The sequence below is a fragment of the Equus caballus genome, chromosome 5 (assembly GCF_041296265.1).
Source record: "Equus caballus isolate H_3958 breed thoroughbred chromosome 5, TB-T2T, whole genome shotgun sequence".
NCBI lineage: Eukaryota > Metazoa > Chordata > Mammalia > Perissodactyla > Equidae > Equus > Equus caballus.
Window position 1 is genome coordinate 4,417,536 of NC_091688.1, and position 23,916 is coordinate 4,441,451.

Consider the following 23,916-nt stretch of genomic DNA (forward strand, 5'->3'; position numbering starts at 1 on the left):
TGTTGTATATTTGTAAGATGGAATACTACATAGCAATGAAAATGAATGAATTACAGTTGCACCCAACAACATGGATGAATTTCATAACATAATGTTGACTAAAAGAAGGCATACGTAATTATACAATGTATGACTTCATCTATATGAATTTTAAAAACAGGCCTAAGTAAACTGGGCTGTCAGAAGTCTCTGGGGAAGGGGAGAGGGATAAAGTATGTGAGGGTTCCTAGAGAACTGCTACTTTTCTATTTCTTGGCCTGGATGGTGAATCTATGTTCATTTTGTGATAATTCATTAAGCTGTATACTTATCATTGGTATACCTTTCTGCATGTTTTGTTGTAGTTCAATAAAAAAGTTTAAAAATCAAGGCCCACTACCTACCCAGCAAAAGGTAATCCTGATTTCTGTTGCCGCTGAGGTATGCCATACCAAACATGCTGAAGAAAAGAAGACGAGACGAGACGTTAGAGTTAAAACAGGAATATGCTGAGAGCGAGAGTGACTAGTTCCTGGTTCCCAGGAAGCCTCCTTGTCAGTCTCTAACAAGAGTCTCTCTCCTGAGTCAAGGCTTGCAGGTGCCAAGAGGAGGAACGGAGGAGAGCAGTGGAGGAAAGGAGAGGGGGAAGGAAGAAGTTCTTACCTCGTGAGAGAGTCCAAACAACTTGTGTAGCAGCCTTTACATGGCCCCTGGTACACTGTTCAATCAATCCTTGTTGAGTCTGCCTTGGTAGAACTGGCCCCTTTCCAGGGAAAACAGACACCCAATATGGGACCCAGTGGACTTGGATATGGTACATTGGCTCACATCCAGGAAAGAGTCCACCAATTGCTCAGGTGTTTTACACGGATCATTTCCTTTATTCCTGACAAAAACCTTGTTAAGAAGGCACTATTATGATGTCCATTTTACAAATGAGGAAATTGAGGTACAGAGAGTTTAACTTACCCAAGAACCCATGGCTAGTGGTGACACAGGATAATGACAGAGTTAATATCTAAATCTAGGCCAGGATGCATACACTTGCCCAGTGTGCGGTGTTATCTCTTGAAGGAGCCTTTTTAGTCAAATGGATCATTCCCTTGTCTGTATCATCATACTACTTTGTTATGCCGCGTTTACAGCACATACCAAGGTCTCCCGTGTAATATACAACTAATTTTGTACATGTTGGTCTTCCCTATCAGACTGTGAACTTTCAGGGCAGGAACCAGGTTCTGTTTATGTTTGTATGTGCATTTCTACAGTCTCTTATTTTCAGAGATGGTATAGAAAAATCATGAAGTGGGCCTGCTTTAGAATCAGTCCTGAGTTTCGGTGGTAGATTGACTGCGTTAATGGCCCCACTTGTCCGCTCCTACTTGTATCTACGCCCTTCGCTACGTAACTTTGCAGTGCCTCTCACTCTGGGCTCAGCCTTGTGAACGCTTTGGCCAATCAGATGTTAGCAACCATGACACAGAGGCTTGAAAAAGGCTTCTACAGTGGCTTGCTCTCTCTTCCTCTTCTGATGTTGCCATGACAACATGCCTGGGCTAGCCTGATGAAGGATGAGACACAAAGAGCCAAACTGTCCCAGTTATGTCAGCCAGACTTCCCGCTTATCCCACCTGAGGTCGTCCCAGATCAGCCAACAATCTGCTGCACCCCAGGCATGTGAACAAGTCTAGGCAAGATCAGCCAAATCTAGCCAAGATCAATCGACCCCACTTATTTGTGACATAAATAAATGTTTGTTGCTGTATACCAGTGAGGTGTTGTGGCTGCCTATAATCCAGCATTATCGTGGCATTTTGAACCTGTCTCTATTGCCTACTAGATTTATGACCATGGACAAGTCATTTAACATCTCTGAGTCTCAGTTTTTAAATTTATAAAATGGAGATAATAGTTGTTTCTACCTGATATGGTTGATATTAAGAAGAAATTAAATATTTTGAGGTAGAGTACCTAATATTTAATAAGGGCTCACAAAAAATTATTATTCATTCATTTATTCAAACAGCACTTTATTGATGGTGTATGCACTCCAAGTACGGTGTTGAGCCCTGGGAATACAAACGTCAATAATAAAGACTCCTTGAACCAATTGTAGCCCTGATTCTGCTGTCTGACCATGTAAGACCTAGATTCTAGCTCGCTAATATAAAGAATAATACCTTCCTGCTTTCCATGCTATTCATTCATTTATTCATCATTACCTAGTGCCTGTTGTGTGCCAAGCACTGAAGATACAAGAATGAGCAAGAAATCGTCTCTATCCTCAAAGAGCTCACAATGTAGTAAGTGAAAAGCATATCAAGTCAGTAATTGTGATGAGTGTGGTGAGTACTCTAATAGAAGTGTGTGCTGTAGAGTTACAAGAGGAAGAAAGAGCTACATTGCCCGAGCCGAGACTGGGCAGTCCCAGAGCCAGCCTCATAAAGGAATAGATCCTCCAGCTGAATTTCAAAAATGGGCGATGGTTCTCCCACTTGACTGGGGATGGGCTGGGTGGTGGGGAGGAGAATCGACTTGGGCACCACAGAGGAGGGGACACAAGGGGAGATGAGCATTATCGTGAAAATGACTAGAAGCCACTGAAGGATTTTCAGCCTCAAAATGACACCCATACATCTAACTGGGCTTTTGGGGAATATATTTCACTTAAGACGTAGGGGAGGGGCAATATCTTATACTCTTTTATCCTCATCAATGCCTGGCACATGGTTGGTATGATCAGTAAATACTTAATATTTGGTCACTGGGTCCATCTGGGTCCACAAATGTACTGAAATGAGGGGATTGTCTGTTCCCCTTGCACAACTTCTGAAGAATAAGCGCAAGATTCTCAGAACTGAGGGAGAACGGGATCTTCCACCATGCTACAATATCAGTAAGATGGAGAAAAATGAAGGATTTTGAAATCTGGGTGTTGGTTTAGAGAAGGAATAGATTTCAATTTTGTAAATTGGCTTCGAATCTGAAATGGGTGACTGACTGCTAGCATAATTCTCCCGCTTCTTTACTAAAAGATACTGCAAAATCAATGCCCCACACTCACACTTTCTCATTAAGGCCCAAACACTGATAGACTGGTCCAGAATCTGCAACACCTTTCATGACTTTCTTTGGAAGCTCTTTGAAAAAGTAGGTTGGTAGGTTGCTGCCGTTGTAGGTGACAGAGTCGCAGGTCACGATTCCCGGGTAGTACATCATCATCCTGGCTGCTATGTTGACTTTTTGACCAATTACTATAACAGGAAGGAGAAAGGGAAAGAGCAGGGAGAAAAGAATCAATGAACTGAATATACTCTGAGACCTACCGTCCCCGGGTGGCATTTTTACCCTTTACTCCCTTTGCCTCTCAGGAATGACACAGAAGTCTTGCCTTCAATACCCATATTAGCCAATGGCTATTAAAAATGTGCAGGGAGGGGTCGGCCCCATGGCCGAGTGGTTAAGTTCGTGAGCTCTGCTTCGGCGGCCTATGGTTTCGCTGGTTCGGATCCTGGGCGTGGACATGGCACGGCTTGTCAGGGCACATTGAGGCGGCTTCCCACATGCCACAACTAGAAGGACCCACGACTAAAATATACAGCTGTGTACTGGGGGATTTGGGGGAGAAAAGCAGGGGGAAAAAATGTGCAGAGAGTAACTCAATTAGCCATCAGTAAAGTTTCTACCCAACCTGGGAAGCCATGGGGATAATCTGTGCAGAGATCAAAGCCCTTGTGTAAGGAGAGGGTTCTGTAAGTGAGATGGTCATAGACTTGAGGGCTCTCAGAGGAGGTGTCGTTGGTCTGCTGCTACAAGATGGACAAGCACAGTCTTGGCTCTGGGACCCAGACCTCCGAATGGGGCACAAAATTGCATCTGTATGTTCCTGTGCATGAAATTCTTCATTTCATTTCATTTTCAAAACGAATTGCCTTCATTTGGCCATTTCTTAAGAGTACGTAGATGGAGCTGGAAGGGGTGTGTGTAAGATTGATTTAAAGGGGTGTTTTACAGGGTAATACACTGTAGTGCACGGACTCTGAAGCCAAGCTATGTAGGCTTGAGCCCCAACTCTACCTCTAACTGCTATGTTACCAAATCACTTGGGCAAATTACTAACTCTTCCACGCCTCAGCTTCCTAGTCTGTGAAACAGGGATGATAATAGGACCTATCTCAGAGGGTAGTTTCAGAAGATTAATGAGTTAATACATGTACTTCTCTTTGAACAGTGCCTGGTTGCTAGTAAGCCCTGAATATTACCTTTATTTAGGTACTAAATGTTGCCCTCTAACATAAACATAAATACTTCTGAACAAGATATTCCTTTCTAAAAAACTGTTTATTGTGGGGAAATTTGAGCATGCAATAAAGCACAGTATCATGAATCTCCATAAACCCATCACCCAGTCCCAAAAGCCATGAACCCATGGCCAATCCTGCCGCATCTTCATTCCTATCCACGCTCCACCCCATATTACTTTGAGGAAAATCTCAGGCAATGTATCATTGCAGACATAACCACTTCAGCATTTTAGGTGTATTCAGTATTTTAGATGTATTATCTCTGAACATCTTAAACCCTAATAGGATTGAAGAGAGAAGTAATAGTAAGAGCAGTGAAATCCTGAAATAATACCTCCTTACTATCTTCTTTTGAGATTAGTATTATTCATCAGTAATGCCAATGTTCATAATTTTTAAGAAGCTATTCTTACCTATTCCAGAAATTAAGAGGAGTAGCTGTTTAATATTAGCAGGAAATTATTATAAAGGCACCTCATTCCACGAGCTCATAGTCTCTGCTGCTCCCCTCTAGTGACTACACATTTCCTATACTCATGCATAGCCCCAGAAATGCACACTTTGCAAGCGCTGAGCTGTCAATGGACAAAGCTACATGGCTTGGTTCCATCGAGAAGACTATAAACTTTCCGAGGGCAGGGACTATGTCTCCCTTATTTTTGTCCTTCCTCCGACAAAGCCCAGTGGCAAGGCACAGCGTTTGCTAAAGAAAAATGGAGATAAGTGAGCCCAGCACACCTGTGTACTCATGTCTCACAGAGTGTCCGACGATTCCACAAAAGACAATGCCGCTGGTCACGCCGATGGAAACAGTACTGGTGCCGGGGACAAAGCGAGTTGTGGGAAGAGAGATAAAGACAGTGAGCATAGAGAAAGTGAGAAGGGTGGGGACATGATGAGGAATAGGGTGGGGAGAGGTAGGAAAGGATTTTCAATAAACAAACTCCCCTCCTTTTGTACTTAGTTTAGGGCAATTGTACACGGCCTGGAGGTGTGAAGGGGGAACACAGAACTAAGTTCTTAGAAGTGGTAACTCAGTGTACTTTTCTGCTAGTTTTAATACTCATCTGAACCACTTTTCTGGAAGATAACTCTCATCACCCAAAATGGACTTTGAGTGTACAGTGACTATGGTTGTAAACAATTCAATTATCTTTGCTATTGCTAGAAAGAACGAAGCCATTCTTTTGAAAGGAAGTAACTAAGAGTTACCTCTGTGTGTAGCATCAAATCTCACTTTGCTAATACATGAGTATGGCAGCATATATTGATGCCAAGGGGCTGAGATGGTGGAAATATTTAGGACAAGGGGGTGATACCTGTTAGGGTCAACCAGAGTAGGGCCACAGGTCCAGGTCCTTGAGGTGCTCAAGAGAGGGAGCCTGAGGGCTTTGCGCTCTTGGTTGGCCAGGGCTGGGGATGGTAAACTTTACCTTCTTACCAGTTTTACTGTGAGAGGGGGGTCTTGAGGCCAGATCAATATATAAACTTCCAACCCAAGGACTCATTTTATCTCCCAGTTATTAAAAATCAACTCAGGTCTCCAACACGGAGTTGGGAGTCCCATCTCTACCAAGAAGTAATCTAGAAGTAGAGACAACTCTGTTAGAGTCTCTTGCTAACTGGGCACATTTTGACTTTTTAGGAATGCCCTTCCTCAGACTCGCCTTTATCATCTCTTGTCTTACTGCGTCAGGGCTGGGTTTGCACACTCCACTTGTACGTTACATGAATAATGAATGCAGGCAGAAGGGCACCAGTCAAGGACAGCTCTCTCTGTTGTCTCCCCATATCCTACAAAAGGGGCAGGGACCACCAGGTGGGATCAGGGTCAACACTCACTGGATTTTGTGGACCTGAGAGCAGAAGCTGAATATATCCATGGCACTTTCCAAGGCATGAGCGAATTCGTCAGGTGCCTTTTCCCCAGGGAAACCAAAGACACAGAGAAAGGAGCAGCCCTGTGAGGGAGAGAGTTGGCAAACACAGCTGGTAGATGGTGAGCTTTAAACTGGACCAGGCAGAAGGCCCAGTGGAGGGGGCACAGAAATATGCACTTTCTGAATCTGATTTCATCATGATTTCTCTCATACCTATTTTATTCGTAGTAAACTTCACATAACTTCTAGTGCATCACCAATGGTAGGTCTTGAGCCCAAGAAGGGCTTGCTTTTGCTCCAGAGATAATGGCTTGTACCGAGCTATTTGTGTGCACCCTCTCTACCTCCTGTCTACCCTCTCTTGTGTCCAAGACCGTGTAATGCAAGGTGCTAAGTGGAAGTCTAAGAAGCAGCCCAGAGCAGTGGGAAAGGCGCCAGCTCCGTTATCAGAAAGTCTGTGTTCTCAGGCCACTTCCCAAGTGTGGGAACATGGATCAGCCAGTTATACTCTATGAACTTCAGTTTATCAATCTGAAAATGGATGTAACATACACCTGCCAAAGTTGCTTTGGTTACTAAAAGGATTAATGTTATGTATATATATACACACACACACACACACACACACCATAGTATATGTACTTTGTAAACTTAATGTTGTATTATGTAAAGTTATATATAACATTGTATACATATATAATGTAAACAATGTTTTATACATACATATATATATACACTTTGTAAACAATAAGTTCTTTTCAAACGCTGTTATTATTCTTATGGGTAAAGGCTTAAGCTGGGAGTGGGTTTTCTTGGCATAAACTTAACTCTGCCAAAAAGAGATTAAACTCTAAAGCTAGGCATTTTTATTATCAGTCACTTAAAAAATGAACTCAGTCAGATGCTGTTGTCTGTAAGAAAAGAGCATAATAAATAAAAGGCAATGGGTTAAAAAATTTGAATATAGATATGTTATAACCTGATGAAATGCAAAAGAACAGTAAAATGCCTCAATTTCTTCAACCCTCTCCAAAAAGAATCTGACCAAGCGTCAGATCCTAACTGCCACTGGGCTCTGTCTTGACATCAGAGGGGAGCCCTGATTCTGGGTCTGTGGAGACGCTAGAGGATAAGCCCTCTTTGGGAGCACCAGTGGGTGTGCTTTGCCTGGAAATTTTGCTTAGTGGCTTGGCTAGGTGAGCATTTGACCCACTTCAGCAGCGAGAACCGTGGCTCTCACGTATTGAGCGGTGACTGTGAGCTGGGCATTGCGACAGGTGCTTTCCGTAATATATTTTTTAAAACTTTCAATGATCATTTGAGGCAAATACTATCCCCATTCAAATAATATCCATATTATGATTCATGAACACACCAAGGTTCAGAGAAGTTCAATGATTTGCTAAGGTCACACAGCTTGGAATTGCCAAAGCCATGTCTGCAAGTCACTAAAGACTGTTTCCTTAGATTCTATGCTCTTTCCTTATGATACTCATAAATGAACATGGAAGAAAGGACCAGAGCACACCGGGCTGGAAGCCACCGCTCCCTCAGAACTCTCATAGCACAGAGTTTATTTTTCTTGCACAGAATTAGTTCTTTCCGCCTGGTTGTGTGGCAGTGTGGGTGAGTTACGCATCTTTGCCACCCGCCCTTAGCTTTCAGCCTTCTGCAAAATGCTCAATAAATGCTTATTGAATTAGTGAATGAGAGAGTGGGGGGTAGTAATTAAGAGCTCTGCTTTTAAGAGACAAACCACCTGGGATGGGGAATCAGGTCTTGCTAGCACTTGTGTGGTAATTTATTAATCACATAGTTTTTCTCTAAACTGGTTACAAGCAGATTAAAAGAACCCAGGAGCTAGAGGTGACCCCTCCCACCCTCTACTCCCGATGAAACTGAAAGGGTACACTGGAGGTGTAGATGTGGCAGGTAGGGATTATTGGAAACAAGCTTCTGAGATGTGATGGTTACTAGACACCATATCTAAAATCTCCGGGAGATGCATCGTATGCTGGGCTGGAGGTATACGTATAGTGAGAGCTAGTCAAGCACAGCGGTTAAGAGCACAGACCAGGAGGCCAGACCACCTGGGTTTCTTAATCTTGCCTTGTCTCGGTATCCTCATCTCTACCTCAGCATCCTCATCCATAATATGAGGACAACAGCACCTACCTCTTAGTCATGAGGATGAAATGAATTAAAATATGTAAAATAAATAAAATATGTAAAGGGTAGAGAACAATGCCTGGCACATAGTAAGTGCCACATCCACCACATAAGCTATTATTATAATTACAAATAAGGAGTGATATTTCTAGGTTAAAAGTGTCTATTCCCTCCCTCTCACCCATGTCTGTAGGCATGAATGTCAGCCTTAAATTATTGGTAGGTTCCCAAGCCTTAGTTCATATTTACCTTGTCAAACATGAAGACTTTATTGATTTGGCCTCGGAAGACCCTCAGGACAGAATTGATGTGCACACAGGCGTCCTGAATGGCTGTGCCTATGACTTCTGCTTTTTCTCGGTCCTTAAACAATAGGTTTACAAACATAATTGTCACTGGGCGAAGCTCAGACAAATAACCGGGAAGCTGTTTGTCAACAATCTGCAAAGGAGAGAGCTTTCCTCAGCAGGCGTCCTTGGCAGTGAATCCTCTCTCACTGCCACCCCACCCCCTCCCGAAAGTATCACTGGGAGAGAGCCAGGCTTTTGAGATTCTCTGGGGAAGCTGAAGTCGGAATGTGTGAGGTACAACATGGCAGAGGCAGCCCCAAGTCGAGCAGATGGAAATGGAATGCGCTATCAAAATCTCTTCCAATGGAAATTTACGTACTTGCTAATTTTTGGCTAGCAACCACTCTCCTGCCCCAACTGCTAGCTCCCTCATGCCAATATGAACCATCACAATAAGAGAAAGAACCACTGTTCCTTTTGGCTCTCTTACGATTTAGGGATAAGAATAGCATGCAATGTAATTTAAGCATATATTTTCATAACCTGGAAACTTCCAGAATATTTCCACATTCTATCCCACTTTATCTTCAAATGAAATGAAATCAGATTACCCCCATGTTACTGACTAGATAACTGAGGCATGGAGAAATAATGCAAGTTCCCCACAGTTATGCAGGGAGCCAGCAGCAAACTAGAACCCGAATCTCCAGGCTCCTTGTCTGACATTCTGTCTGTCAGCCGTCCCTGCCTCTCTGGGTGGTATATTTCGTTCAGCTCCCTCTTCTCTCCAAGCCTGCCCACAGCAGGCACAGGGAGAGGAAAGGAGAGTGTTCCCAAGTTATCCCCGCCTATCATCATCCTGAATTTGGTTAAACTAAGTGCATAGCAAACCAATAGGGGGAAAAATCACTGCATTTTTTTTCTCCCCCAAATAGCACAGAAGCGTCAGATTCTCCGCTAACAATATGAAACATATCTTCTGGATGAAAGAGGAAATTGTGTGTAAGGAATCCTGCAGCCATGCTTCCTAACTGGCAAAGACAGTCCTGGTCTCACGTAATTTTATTCTTTTCATAAAAGATTATTTAATAATTTCTAACTAACCACTATAGTGATTTTCTTTGATTTTTCAAACAAATCTATTAAATAAGTAATTAACATTAAATAAATAAAAATATTAATTATTAAATAGTAGATCTGTCAAACAAATTAAACAATTAAAAATTATTCTATTAGACTGTGTGTTCTGGGTTTTGGCTTGGAAAATGCAACCACGGTATCTCTCTGCATCTCTCTTCTTTGGGTGCAGGGGCAGGCCTTGATAAAGTCGTGAAAGGTTTGTCTTTTTGACTCCTTTCAGCCCCCTTAGCTGTGCTTCTTCACTCACTGTTCATTATTCCCACCCACCAGTGTCCTAGTGACTCGTGGAGTCTCTCTTGCATCTCATTCCTGCAGACTTTGCTCTCAGCTGGCTGCAGCTGAAGAAGCAAAACGTGTTCTATCTCTAGAAGGGAGGGAGGGAAGAAGGGCGCAGCTTTCTTGAGCTTCCAAACTGTGGAAGAGTTTGACAACGCAGGCACGAGAGGTGGTGTTTTTCAGTTGGGCTGAAGGTGGAGGGGTGCATTCTGATACGTCTTCAACCCACACCGTGAAAGCAGCTGTCCACTGCTCAGGCTTGTGCTACAAAGATTTCCTCCAGGACACAACTGCATTTTGATGAGATTAAGAATTAAAACAGGCATATATTAGGAGGGTGTATAGCCTGTGCAAAAAATGTAAGGTTCAGATAGAATCCTATCTACGTTTCCTACTTTACCACCTCAGGAAAGTTCTGGCATCTTTCTGGGTCTCAGTTTTCTCGTATATAAAATGAGGATAAAAATATCTACCGAGGACTGTGAAGAATAAGTACATGAAAGAGTAGAGTGTCTGGCATGTGGTGAGTGCTGAGAAATAGTTACAATTCATACAGATTAATACATTTGAGAGAGCCCAGATCTAAGCAAATGAAAAGAGAAAACTTTAGGGGTTGGAGGCAGTTCTGAGAGCTCGAGTTTTCTGCATTGTTGACTTTCCAAGCTTAAGATCCTCTGCAGGTGATTTAGAGAATCAGAGTTCCAGTGCTCATCCGCTTGATATCTTTCCGCTACGTGGCATGTAAGAAGGGGAACCATATGTTCTATGCTTGGGACAGTTCCAGTTTGCCCAGCTGTATAAGACAACACAGTCCTAGTTTACGCCTGTTGTCACAGTGTAATTATGAATAATGCCCCCTTTAGCTCTTCAAAGTATTTTGTTTTGAACAATACATTTTACAGTTACCTACACACGAAGAACATCAGCCCTGTGTCTTTTTATTTCAATGAAACATTTTACTAGCTACTGGTTTTCTTGATCTTTCCAGCTGTCCGAGATCCCTCACACCCCAAATGCCAATAAATAAAATTGCAAAAATACCTGCTTAAATATGCTCTCCATCACATACTTTTGTAGGGACAACTCCAGTTCGGGATCTGACTCCAGCGTGCATGCAAGCCTCAGGAGGTCTAGGAGGGCAGAAGGAGGGGCAGCCTCAGAAAGGCTTGGCTCTGCAGTGCCAGAGAGTGCAGCCTCCCAGTCCCCATGCCCTTGGGCAGTGGTCTTCATAGTTCAGTCAAAGGACTCTGGGACACCTAGTAGCCGAATAGGGCCAAGGGAAATCCAATGAGAAGTTCTTAGAGATTGCTGGTTTTCCAAAATTCTGTTGCATGTAGCTCAAAACCCTGTTCTAATTGTTGTCACACTTTGGAACTTGGGGAAGTTTTCACCTCCAGACTCGAGCCAAAACTATTGTCACAGGTGATGGGAATGGACAGATGAGGGCATGGCAGTAGAGGACAATGGTGACAGAATGAAGGGGATGATAGAGTTGAAAGAGCAGCAGGAGTAAGATTCAGGAGACTGGCTTCTGATCCCAGGTATGATACTGTTACCACCCGAGGGAGGTTGTCTGCCTGCCGCAAGACATGCCAATAGTCGAGGGGTAGGTAGTAGGAGAGAAAGGGTTTTATTACAGCTTGCTAGCCAGCGGGAAGATGGCTGACTAATGTCCAAAAGAACCGTCTTACAGAACAAAGACTACAGGCCAAGCTATATAGGGGGCTGGTCTCCAGGTGGAGCAGACATCTGGTCATCAGGTGGGACAGACATCTTGTCTTAGTTCCTGATAATTTTTTGTTTTGCTAGATATGCAGAGGCTGGAGAAATGCCCTATACCCTGATTTAGTTTAAAGATAATAAGAATCAGAGGTCATTCAAAGTTATAATATGGTCTCTTTTCTACAATATGGCTTCCCTTATGTCAACCTTGTGCTGAGCCAGTATTAATACCACCTCACTGTGTGACCCTGGACAAGTCACCTCACTTCCTGATTGTCTCTTATTCCCTCATCTGGGAAGAAAGCAGTGGGATCTCCTTATCTCTATGGCTCCCTTCACTATAGTTGTTGAGAGCTCCACACTCTGGAATAACTGATAGGAGGTGGTAGAAATAAACTTGAAGAAATCAAAAATAAGGGAGAAAGAAATGATGATAGGTTTTCAACAGGGAATAATGATAATGTGAAAAAAAAATGAGATGAAAAATAAAAATAGAGTCTGAAAGGGATATAAATTAAGAAGCAAATTTAATTTTAAAGTGTTTATTGGGTATATTCGAAACACCATGCTAGGCACTATGTGGGAATTAAAAGGAATAAGGAAACTTGGGCTTTTTCCTGGAGGCAGTTACTGATTAAACATTCAAATATAATGCGTAAGGAAAAATTAAATAGAAAAAAATAGTTAGGCCAAATGGGCTAATAGATCATAAAGACCAGAGAGATTCAGAGGAAGCAGTGGTCAGTATGAGCTGGTTTAATCAGAAAGGAGTTCACAGGAGAACCAGAAATTTAACTGCATCTTGCATTGACTTAGGGCATTTTGCTAGAAGGATTGAGGAGGGCATGCCCAGCAGGTGGAACCGCGGAGGTGAAAGTCAAGAATGAGCACAGTAGGTTAAAGACCTGGGGAAGACGCTAGCCTGGCTGGAATCTCATGTGAGTATTGGAGACTAAGAAGAAATGACACTGAGCAGACTGTGGAGAGAGGAAAGGAGCTCAGAAAGAGTGGGAGTTGTAAAGGCCAGACCATTACTGTGGCAATGGTTATGGAGATGGATGTGAGCCAGTTGTAGAAGAAAGAATTTGACTGGTCTTTCTTCCTGGTACCGTGGGAGGTAACTTCTAAACCTTCGAATTTTCCAAGTAATTGGATTGTCTTTGTTATTCACGGTTGGCCCTTTGGACCACACCTGAATTTATGCTAATGAGAAGACTCAGGATAGGGGCTGGTCATGCTGGAAAGACCAACCACGAGATGAGAGGGTTGGGGCTTTGAGCCAGGTGATAAGAGCCTGACCTCCCGCTCTGAGGAGGGGAAGGGGGCAGGAGATTGAGTTCCATCTCATGGCCAATGATTCAATTCAATCATGCCTCCTTGATAAAACCCCAATAAAAACTCTGGACACCCAAATCTTGGGTGAGCTCCCCTGGTTGGCAGCCGTACATGGATGTGCAGGGACGGAGATGTGTCCTGAGGACACAGAAGCTTCCTGTTTGGGGCGCTCCCAGACCTCACCCTATTTCTCTCTGTGGCTTGTCCTGATTTGTATCCTTCACAGTAAAACTATAATCATAATCACAGCACTTTCCTGAGTTCTGTGAGTCATCATTGAGAATTATTAACCCTGAGCGCAGTGTGGGAACACTTGGGTTTTAGCCAGTTTGTCAGAAGTAAAGGTGGCCTGGTGATCCCAGAGCTGGCGGCTAGCGTCTGAAGAGAGGGGAGTTTGTGGAGGACTCAACCTATGATATCCATGTCAGCTTCAGGTGCTTAGTGCTAGAATTACGTTACGGTATTACGGTGCCCCAAATAAGGACTGAGGAAGCCCTTAATCGAAGGTACCATTAAGATCTAGGAGATGGGATGGCATAGCGCACAAGGAGTGTCATTAGACTTTCTCCAACTCTGGAGCTTTTGGGTTCCCAGCCTTTCCCAGTCAATTTTCCTACAGTTTCTCCCTGGGCCCCTCTCCCAGCCCATTACCTATTGCAGCTTTGTAAAAGTACAAACTTCCATTTGTCATGGTCAAGATATCCACACCTATACAGAAATGATGAGACAGAAGAATCATTCAAAGATGTTTCTGAAGTTTCTAGTTTGGATGAGGAAGCAGTTTTTAGGAAACTCTAAGTGAGAAGTAGCTTAGAGTTTAAACATTGTTGAAATAAATTTCTAGGCCCAAGATGAAATAAATCTCTGCTCTCTGCCAGGGTGCCATGTCAGCAAACTGAAACTTGGATAACTTTCCTGTCCCTATGAATGCTCCACTTGACCAGAAACGCAGAATATCCAGTCAGCCAATCACCACACGCCAAGCCAGCTCTGGGCCTTCTCACACCAAACAAGATTGACTGCGGCCCCAGCCAACCAGATATTTCCCATTTGTCTCTTCCTTGTTCTTTATCCTGCATCCTATAAAAGCTTCTTCTCTTCTGCCCCATTTTGTAGCTCTCCAAAAGAAGACTGTCCACTTCATGAAATGTTAAATATAGTTTGTTTGTATCACCTAAAACGTCTTCTTTAATCATTTTTTAACAACATGTTCATGTTGGAGTGCATGTTTGACATCCAGCAAAGATAGCCCATAGCCAGTTTTTTTATGAGCCTAGAATTCAGGACAAAAGTCAGGGCTGAAATCTGGCAGTTAGGGCTGGGACTTGGGTGAGGCAAGCCACACGCAAAACCTTGAGAGTAGTGGCTCCTTACACTTCGTGCCCTAGGCTCCTGCTTTCCTCACCCTGGTCCCAGCCCTGTGGGAGTCATAAGGAAGTATGGATAAATGGTTCTCCCAGAGGTGAGTAGGGAAGACTAGAGGGTCAAGGAGAGGTCTCTGGAATCACCAACATTCAAGAAATGGGAAGGAAATGAAGCCAAGGGCACTGACAAATGGATGGCTTGAGGGGTCAAAGCAAAACTAGGAAGGAATTTTCTTGAACCCAAGGAAAGAGGAGAAGGTAGTGTTCAGAAAAAGGGAGTAATCTAAGGCTCCACCTAGGATGAGGCCTGAGGAGAGGTCACCTGGTTCGGCAAGCTGATGGCCATTAGTGGCCTTGGCATAAACAGTCTCAGTAGACAGGAGGAGAGGTGGATAGAAGCTAGATGTCAGAGGCTCTAGACTGAAGAGTAGGTGAGCACATGCTCCCTCAGGCACAAGCAATCAGTGTTTATTGGGTGAATAAACAAATGAGAGGATAGAAGAAGAGGCACAGACATACAAACTACTCTTCTGAGAAGTTTGGTGGTGAAGGTTAGGAGAGGAAAGTAGGGTTCACAGAAGGTTCATTTTTTCTTTCATCAGGGGGGAGTCTTGTAAATGTTTGGGAGATGAGGGAAAGGAGCCACTGCCAAGGGAGAGGTAGAGGCCCCGAGGAGGGTTGTACTGAGCATTGCTGTCGTGGGGAATGAGAGGGAGTTCTTCTTGCTGTGTGCTAAGGACCGGGAGCTGCATTGAGGCGGCCGGCCACTTGTAATGGAACCCTTGGCCTTGGTATACGACTCTACCGACTGCTGGTAGAGGCAAAGGCCCTTGTCCATGGAGGGTACTTACTTTTGTGGTCACCAGAAGGATAATAATCCAGGAAAGTCATACACTTTGTGAAAAACTCATCAAAGTTAAAAGCAGGGGGTGGTTTTAAGAAATTCACCTAAATTTTAAAAAAGAGAGAGAAGTTTTTGGTTATTCTGAGGGTTGTCTGGTCCTCCGAATGTAATTTCTCAGCAGCAACGGCAGGCGGTATGCTTTTGAAGGCCCAGGACACGATCGCCAGAGACTGGCATACTTCAGCAATGAAGGTCTTTAATTTGGATGTGGTTACATTAAACATTTCTCCAATTAGTTGTCAAGATCTCAGCCTTCATACATACACAGAGCGCCATTCCAGGGGGCTAGCCTGTATACTTTTCCACTCTTAGAACTTTCTTCTTTTTTGTTTCATTCATAACATTTTAATTCAAATAAAACCTGGCTAACCTGTAACCCATTTCTTTCTTATAAGTGTGAAAGCACAAAGGGGGCTGATGCCTCAGAGGGTACCAGGAACATCGCCAGTAATAAGATTCCTATTAAGATCATGAACCCTATGATGTGACACACAAAGAATGGCACAACTTCGTTTCTGTGGTATTCTTGCCCCGCAAAATGGATAACAGTCCAATAACGAGAAAATATCAGGTAAAACCAAATGGAGGGACATTCAACAAAATAACTCATCAATACTCTTCTTGAGTGTCAAGGTCATAAAAGAGAAGGGGAAAACTGAAGAACTGTTGTCACAGATGGCAGGAGACTAAGGAAAAATAACGACAAAACGCAGTGCGAGAGCACGGATAGAATCCTGGAGCACCCCACTGAGGACTTTACTGGGAAAACTGGTGAAATCCCAATAAGGCCCTTAATTAGTGGAGGATAGTCCTGTGCCAATGTTAATTTTCTGATTTTGACTATTGCACACTGGTTATGAAAGATGTTAACATTTGGGGAAGCTGGATAAGGGATATATGAAAACTCTGTATTACTTTTGAACTTTTCTGTGAATCTAAAATTAATTAAAAATTAAAACAATTTTTAAAGGCATAAGGAATGATTGGAGAAGCTGGGAAACAGGGCATTGTTGTCAGCCAGCTAGGTCACACAGCCTGGATGCATACTACCGGAAAAGTGAGTGTGAGGGTCGTACTGGAGGGGTATAAGGGTTGTAGACTGAGGTACGGTGTAGGAGTGCCTCTCATCTTTGCTATTGTCTGCGTGGACTCTCCATCTTGTCTTTCCATTTGCCGTGTAGTCCCATTCCTGGTTCAGCTAGCGGCATAGCTCTCCTCCCCTATACCCACTCTCAGAGCACAGTTTCTCTAATTGGCCATATTCCAAGGACAGTTCTGCTTATGGTCAGTCTTCACCGTAACCAGTGTCTCCTACTGGGCAAGGCCACAGGAAAAGTCTCTCTTCCCTCACTCGCCTTTGCTGCCCCGGCGTGCCTCCAATCCTCATGCTCAGTCATGCCTCGCCCTGAGTTAGGAGGGTGTTGAGCAGTGAAAGAGAAGGCCAATGGCAGCCCTGGAAACTATAAACCTCTGCTCCTGGAGAATAGCCAGGAGACCCTTTCTATTTTTTAAGCAAGGACGCCAGCCCCCTAAAAGGCCTCAACACCCAAATTTCACATCCTTAGTTATCACAGAGAAGCCTAAACATTTTCTCTTGAGCTAGCCAGCCTTAGCCCCTCCCAGAGGAGGCGTCTGGACGACAGCCTCGTGGGTCTAACCCAGACTGACCCCACCTGAGCATCCCGTCCCGGAGCTTCCCGGAACCTGCCTTCCCCGTGGCCTTCCTGACGGGGCCCTGGCACAGACGACAGAACTCTCTGCAGCAGCAGCATCTCACCTACCTTAACTGCTCTCCGGTCTGGAATCCTCTCAATTTCAATCATGCTCCGGTCACAGAGCTGCCAGCAGTTTGGTGACAGAATGACGTCGTTCATCTGTGCCATGTTCTGTGCAAGGCGCACATCGTCCACTGCCTGGCCCATCACCAGAAAGTAGTTGCGTGTTTCGTCTCCAAAGACCAACATGGTGATGTGACCGGCAGACAGGCCTGGCAAGGAGGCAAGCAATGTGTGCACGGGAAGCTCTGAGTTGCCCCCCAGCAGCAGGGATTCTTGGAAAAATCAGACTGTACTATCTCAAAGCAAAATCTCCTGTCTGGAATTTTACATAAGAATCAGAGAATGCCTCCTCCAGGCCTGCGCCTTCCAAAACTCCTCTTCTCCCAAAGCTAGAAAGTTGGCTACTAGTTTTCGCCTTTTTTGTGACATTTATCTCCCTAGTTGGCCCTGTTAGTCCTCAAAGTTATTTTATCTTTTCTTCAATTTGTTTATACCTAAGGGCAACAGAGAACAACAAGAACAACTTCAATAACTTCTATTTGGGGAGGATTTCCGTTTTATCAGAGACTGAGGCTTGAACTGAAAAGAAACCCTGGAGGTCGAATTTCAGGCAACACCCAAAGGAGAAGCGGCGGTGGGGGGGGAAGAGGAGTAGGCGCTCTGACAGTCCTGACAATGCGGCCTCTGCTTTCTTTCACGCTGCGAGCGGAAGGGTTTGGTACCCGAGCCACAGAAGACAGAATGTTGTAAAATGTGACATGTACACAAAACGTATGTATAAAAGAACCATAGATGATACACGCTTCTTTTAAACGACTGATTTAACACAATCAAAATTGCTTTTTTATCTGCTGCGCTGATTTCCCGATAGAGTTCTTTCTCCCTCTGAAGCGCGCTGGTGCTTAGACTCATTAGAGAAAAGGTCCTGGCACCCCTCTCTGACAACCAGTCAAGATGCACATGAAACGTTTGGGTCCCCATCATTCTCCGTAACATCAGACTCTCTAGGTGTTACCTTGGAACAAATATTCAGTATTACAACAACTTTGATTCGTTCAACAGAAGATTTAACTTACTTGGAAATTTTGAATAACCTAAAGAAAGCTGAGAAACAGTTAATTGGATAATTCTGACACTTCAGAATTCTAAGTTTACAAAGCTGAGCAGGGCAGAAGCTGACACCAACTGTACCTCGCCGTTTACGCCTGTCGGCGTCTCAGTCCTCGCCTCTGAAATGGACACCGCGATGCCTGCAGCTCAGGACCGTGGGGAAGCGAAAATGACGTAATGCGTGTAACGTCTGCAACACAGTGTGGGAATATACGTGACTGTTATTACGTGTCTGAACTTGAGAAGCCCTCGGTTAAGCTGGAGCTGTGTTGCAGGCTGTCCGTTAAGCTTTTCTCGCACACGGGTCTTATGAAGTGGGGGGTGACCAGTCGGACGACGTTGCTGAATCTATGTAATCACAAGCTACTTTCTGTTGTACCTAATGATACACGTTGTTGACAGCAGCAAGACCTAATAATAACAACAGTAGTAGTACTAATAAAGACTATTTTGTGGAGTGGTTACTATGTGCCGGGTACTATACTAACTACCTAAATTTACTTTTTGTAAAAGCCTATGAGGTAGATAGTAGGATTAACCCGAATTCTCTTAACTGGTAAGTGAGGGAGCCAAAGTTCGCCTTCTGGCTAACCTCATTCCAAAGTTGAAGACACGATGGTGGGGCTGAGCCGCTCCGTCCCACTGTGTTCTCTGGGAGAGAGGCCTCAGGAGCCAGGACCCACGCTCACACTGCTGCAGCATCTCTTCTTTCTCAAAAGCTTACCTATCTTGACCCGGACATCCAGGCCTTCTTCAGACTCCTGGGTCTCAAACAATCCATGGATCTCCAGGCTACATTTAATCACCACCGTGATAATGTCTTTCAGGTACTTTCGCTCCACCTTCCACAGGGCCAGCAGCGCGTCGCCTTGAAGAGACAGATACACTGGGGTGGGGGCTGGGGCTCTTGACCTGCCCTGGGGATCAGTCTATGTTGTATGAAATCTGTACAGAAAGTTACTCTTCAAACATTCCTCAGCCCAGCCTCCTGGCCATTGCTCTCCCTGAGATGCCCCCTTGATCAGAGCACAAGCACCTCCGCAAGCCTTTGTTACCCCTCCCGTCTCAGGAAGCCCCCATACCTGCAAATTTTATGATGTCTCCTCCAAAAATCAACACTTCTGAAAAAAAGAGAAAATAAGTTAAATCAAACTCTGATTTCTTAAAGCTAACAAGAATTCATTCTTCACCAGTGGAATAGAAATTAGGTTAAGCGAACAGCAATTCAGGGAAGGAACTTATACTGTGGATGTCACCCCAGACAAGTCACTGCAACCCAGCTGAGTCTGCTTCCGCTACTGTCGAGTGAGTACGTGGAACTAGATCACATATGTGCTCCGTTTCTGTGAACGGGAAAAGGTAGGAAAGAAGGAGATGGGGTTTCTGATAGGCCTGAGGACAGCTGCCTTTCTCCCACGATAATGGAATGCTTTTTGCTGATCGATGTATCTTATGAGCTGGGCCGTGAGTGAGCCTGGGTAAGTGGGTGAGTGACAGGGCTCCCTAAGAACTGAGAATCAGAGAACTGGGAAACCACAACTATGGTCAACCTGGGTTGTTTATTACCAACTTGCATTTTGTTTATGTAGGCTTTATGACATAAGTGGACATTTTTTTCTCTTATTTATGCATCATCACAAATTTGTTGAGCATTGTTGTACTGAATGCAATGCAAAAAGGAATTAGACACAGTTTCTGCTGTTAAGGAATGTTGAATTTTGTCTAGTGGGTGATATTAAGATATTACGAGGGAACTTGGAGCCTGAGAACAAGTTGGCCCTAAAGTTTACCTCAGAGTAAGCCCTTTTCTTCACGAATAGTTCAAATTAATAATGCAAACAAGATATTAGGCAGAAGTTGGAAAGGAGACCAAACTGTTCAGTCAGCTCTAAGTGCTTCAGAATCCATCATCAGGAGACAAATGCCTGCTGGTCAGAAACCACCCATCTCTGGGGCTGGCCCAGTGGTGCAGCGGTTAAGTGCGTATGTTCTGTGTCAGCAGCCCGGGGTTCACCAGTTTGGATCCCTGGTGCGGACGTGGCACCACTCAGCAAGCCATGCTGTGGTAGGCGTCCCACATATAAAGTAGAGGAAGATGGGCATGGATGTTAGCTCAGGGCCAGTCTTCCTCAGCAAAAAGAGGAGGATTGGCGGCAGTTGTTAGCTCAGGGCTAATCTTCCTCAAAAAAAGAAAACAAACATCTCTTCAGACAGCCTTCTCTTGAATACTATGTCCTGGTTGTCGTGATGCTAGCTCTTTTGAGTTATTGAATATGCCTAAAAGCATGACTGCTACAGTTCTCTTAAAAGCAGTTTCTACTTCAGTCTCTCAACTAGTGCAAAAGATTCTTTCCTTCGAACAGTCTGTATTAGTGATAACAATTACATTGCTTCACTTGTACTGTATCACATTTCAAAGAAGACTGGTTTCATACATATTTCATGGGGAAAATGAAGAGTGCTAAGCAACAGTACTCTATCAGTTTATAACCAACAAAAACAGAAAAACAGTGAACTGCAGTATTCTGGAGTCAGAAGCCTGCGGGGACACTCACTCTCCACGATGGCACTGATGTAGTGGTTGAGGATCTCCACCAGCTGCTCGGCCCCTCGGTCCATGTACATGGCTCTGCTGAACCTCTCGGTCATTGCAGTAAAACCTGTAATGAACATGCAGCTGGTTGCCCTGGCTGCCTGGAGGAACCAAGCAGAACCAGGAGAAGAGGACCACGCTGGAGAGCAGTGGGCCTCAGCTTCTCAGAACTGGCAGGGTTTCTTCTTAATGGCCTTTGTGGATGGTCAAGTGTCAAATATGCAGCCTCTTCTACCTATGTTTGTTATTTTAGGGGTCAGGGAAAGGTGCCAGATATATCTTCCCTCCAAATTTCTCAATTCGTACAGGGGTGACTACAAGCCCTTTAACTGGGTACAGATCTTCCATTCCATGGTAACGAAAACACACAAAATTTGAACGCTGTTGAAGAGGTGGTGAGTTTACTGTTACGACGTAAACCACCTCTGGAGAGATCGTTTGCTGAGGTCAGTCTTGCCTAGGATGTGAGTGGAGCTTGGGGGTCACGTCAGTGAAGTCGGGGCAGGGACACAGAAGCCTGAAGTTCCAGGCGTGGGACTTGGGCATCTTAAAGATTTACCCAAACTGGACGTGCTGGATAAGGGAAGATGAGAGAGCCAGGCCCACAGGTTAGCTCTCCTCCCGCCTCTTTTCTCAGTAGGAAGCTCTGCTCTAAGGACGCAAAAGCTGAAAATGGCCCCCCGCTGTGCAATCAAGCTGTGTGTGTGAATTCTGACATGAGCCTGCTGTTCACCCACGTTAAACACTCTTTTTGTGCTTGCCTGAAATATCAACAAACATCAAGACTCCATCAAAATAATCCACAGAAGGTCGCTCTAGGGAGAAATTTCCATAGACAATGAGATCTGGCAGATGAGCTGCCATTCTGACGATGGCCCGGTCCTGGGAGTCTCCCTTTCGAGCGTTCATGTTCAAGGCAAATGTTCAGGATTCTACGGTCACAGCAAGCAGTCCCCTAACAGACCTGCTGGAAAGAAAAGCTGAGAATGGAGGAGATTTGACTTCTATTCATTCGCTCACTTTCCTATTTATTTTTCTCCACTTGTCTTGTTCTAACCTGTGGACTGGTTATTTCAGTGATTGAGTGGGACCGTGTCTGACTTGTCGAGTCACTCTTCAAAAGGACCAGTTTTCTGCTCAGAGGAGAACAACCTTGAACAGCTGTTGCGTAGGTGAGCGCCATTACAAACAGGATGGGGTGAAAGAAGGTAGCTGAATGGGCCCATCCATTGTCATGAAGGGGTGAGCCCTGCATGTGCAACTCCTGGAGTAGAGGGGCCGGTAGCACTGTTAGTCAGTCTGGGCCCCTCTCCTTCTGTTCTCGAGTTTCCTCTTCCCTTCTCCCTCCCTTTTGATCTCTCATCTTTGCTCCCTCCGTTTTGAAAATTTAAAAAAGTGTAGACGTGAGTTTATGTGTGTGAATATTTATATAAAGGCGAGTAGCAAAGTGGAGTATTATATAAAAGCAAGAGATTAAGTCTATTAAGGTATAGTCAAACATACAGAGGGAAAGAATTCAAAGGTGTGTGTGTGTAAAGCTTTAAACCGGAAGTGGAAGGAAATGTTGAAATTTTAATTTGTTACCTAGTTAGTTCTGAGAAAACTAGGATTTTCTAAAGCCTTCCTTTAGCTGCAGGGCGATTAAATGCTGCCACTTGAATGCTTGAATGTTGTGCAAATCCTACTCTAGCACCCTGAACAGGAAGAGCGTCTCCGACTTTCTCAGCGCAATCCAAGTTCCTGGAACAGGTGACAGCGAAAAAGGAGGAACAGGTCTAGAGCAACAGGGAGGAACTGGCTCGTGATTTCAACCAGAGATAGGTCACATGGGATACGCAAGAGTGTCAGAAGGAAAAAGTGAGACAGGTGACATGTATCTTAGACTTAAGGAAAGCATTAAAAAAAAAAAATCAGGGAAAAGAGTATATTTAACAGACAAACGTTAAAGTGTATAGAAACCTCTAAAACTGAGTCTAAGTATTAGGTATTGGACAACCTTTAAAAGGAAAGGCCCCGGTAAACGCAAATGTTAAGAAGGGAAGAAAAGATAGAGAAACATGTAACTAAGGTTGGAAAAAAAAAACCAGCATTAAAAACTCAATCAAAACCACAGCATATACCAGGAACAGTCAACAGATAACAAGTAAACCCAGCGAATAATTTCAGATAGTGCACTTGGTGAATGTTATATGAACTTTTAAGAAGGGTGTGAGAAAACTGAATGCCCAAAATTAAGTCAAGACTTAGGAATAATGCTGAAGTTAAGAAAACCTAGAGGGATTTTTAGACTTTATTGAAAGCAAGGAAATGAATAAAAGAGAAATAAGGACAAAGCTTAAATATAGTATATTACACAACTCTTCGTTTGTTTCTGCCTTCTCCACTGTGGAGAATTGAAAAGTATAATAAATATTTCTAAGAAGGAATTGAAGTCCAAAATAGGAAAGTAGTGATAAAACACCCGGGCATTTTAAATAAATTCAAGTAGCCAGCCCCACATAACCTACATCCACAAGCACTAAAAGAACTGACAGATGAAATGTCAGTAATCTCAAAAAATAATGGAGAACAAGAGATGGAGTGGAAAACTGGAGATGGGCACATTCTCTTCTGATTTTCAAAAGATGAGGCTCCATGTGGTTCCAGGACGCACGGACTGGTAAATGCAATGTATCAGTCAATGTAAGCTAGGGTATGAAGTGCTAACAAAGCACTTCAAAACCTCAGTGGCTCAACATAAGAAAGGTTTATTTTTGTTCATTTCTTGCTCATGCTCCATGTCACTGTAGGTGGCTGAGGCTCTGCTCTGTTGCTGCCTTCACTTTGGGACCCAGGCTGGGACATTCTGGCTGCCAAGACAGTGGGAAAAGAGGATTCGAAGGGGCAGGCTCCTTCTTAAAGTATCCTCCCGGAAGTGACATACCTTACTTCCACTCACATGACATTGGCCAAAGCAAGTTGTGCAGACACGTTTAATTTCAAGTAAGTGGGGAAGTGCAATCCTACCGTATGTGCAGTGGGAGAGAGAGCTGGAATATTTGTGATATTCCAAATACTAGATAATATGCGAGC

At 44.0% G+C, this 23,916-nt stretch overlaps 1 protein-coding gene across 9 annotated transcripts in view; it reads right to left on the reverse strand.

Moving 5' to 3' along the window:
* The window catches only part of ADCY10 (adenylate cyclase 10), an 83,050-nt gene that overhangs the window by 54,421 nt on the left and 4,713 nt on the right, over positions 1-23,916 (reverse strand). For 3 of the 9 annotated variants that reach the window (XM_001493753.5, XM_070267630.1, XM_070267628.1), the window contains exons 2-13: positions 21,606-21,811; positions 20,807-20,911; positions 19,334-19,372; positions 18,976-19,119; positions 17,145-17,350; positions 15,311-15,407; positions 11,080-11,168; positions 8,582-8,773; positions 6,126-6,244; positions 5,022-5,098; positions 3,044-3,233; positions 384-439 (exon numbers count right to left, since the gene is read on the reverse strand). In XM_001493753.5, the coding sequence (XP_001493803.3) occupies positions 384-439; positions 3,044-3,233; positions 5,022-5,098; positions 6,126-6,244; positions 8,582-8,773; positions 11,080-11,168; positions 15,311-15,407; positions 17,145-17,350; positions 18,976-19,119; positions 19,334-19,372; positions 20,807-20,911; positions 21,606-21,753 (1,462 nt within the window). In that variant the 5' untranslated portion in view covers positions 21,754-21,811. The remainder of the gene's footprint in view (positions 1-383; positions 440-3,043; positions 3,234-5,021; positions 5,099-6,125; positions 6,245-8,581; positions 8,774-11,079; positions 11,169-15,310; positions 15,408-17,144; positions 17,351-18,975; positions 19,120-19,333; positions 19,373-20,806; positions 20,912-21,605; positions 21,812-23,916) is intronic. The other 6 variants (XM_014739548.3, XM_070267629.1, XM_070267627.1 and 3 more) reach the window with 4 other exon arrangements.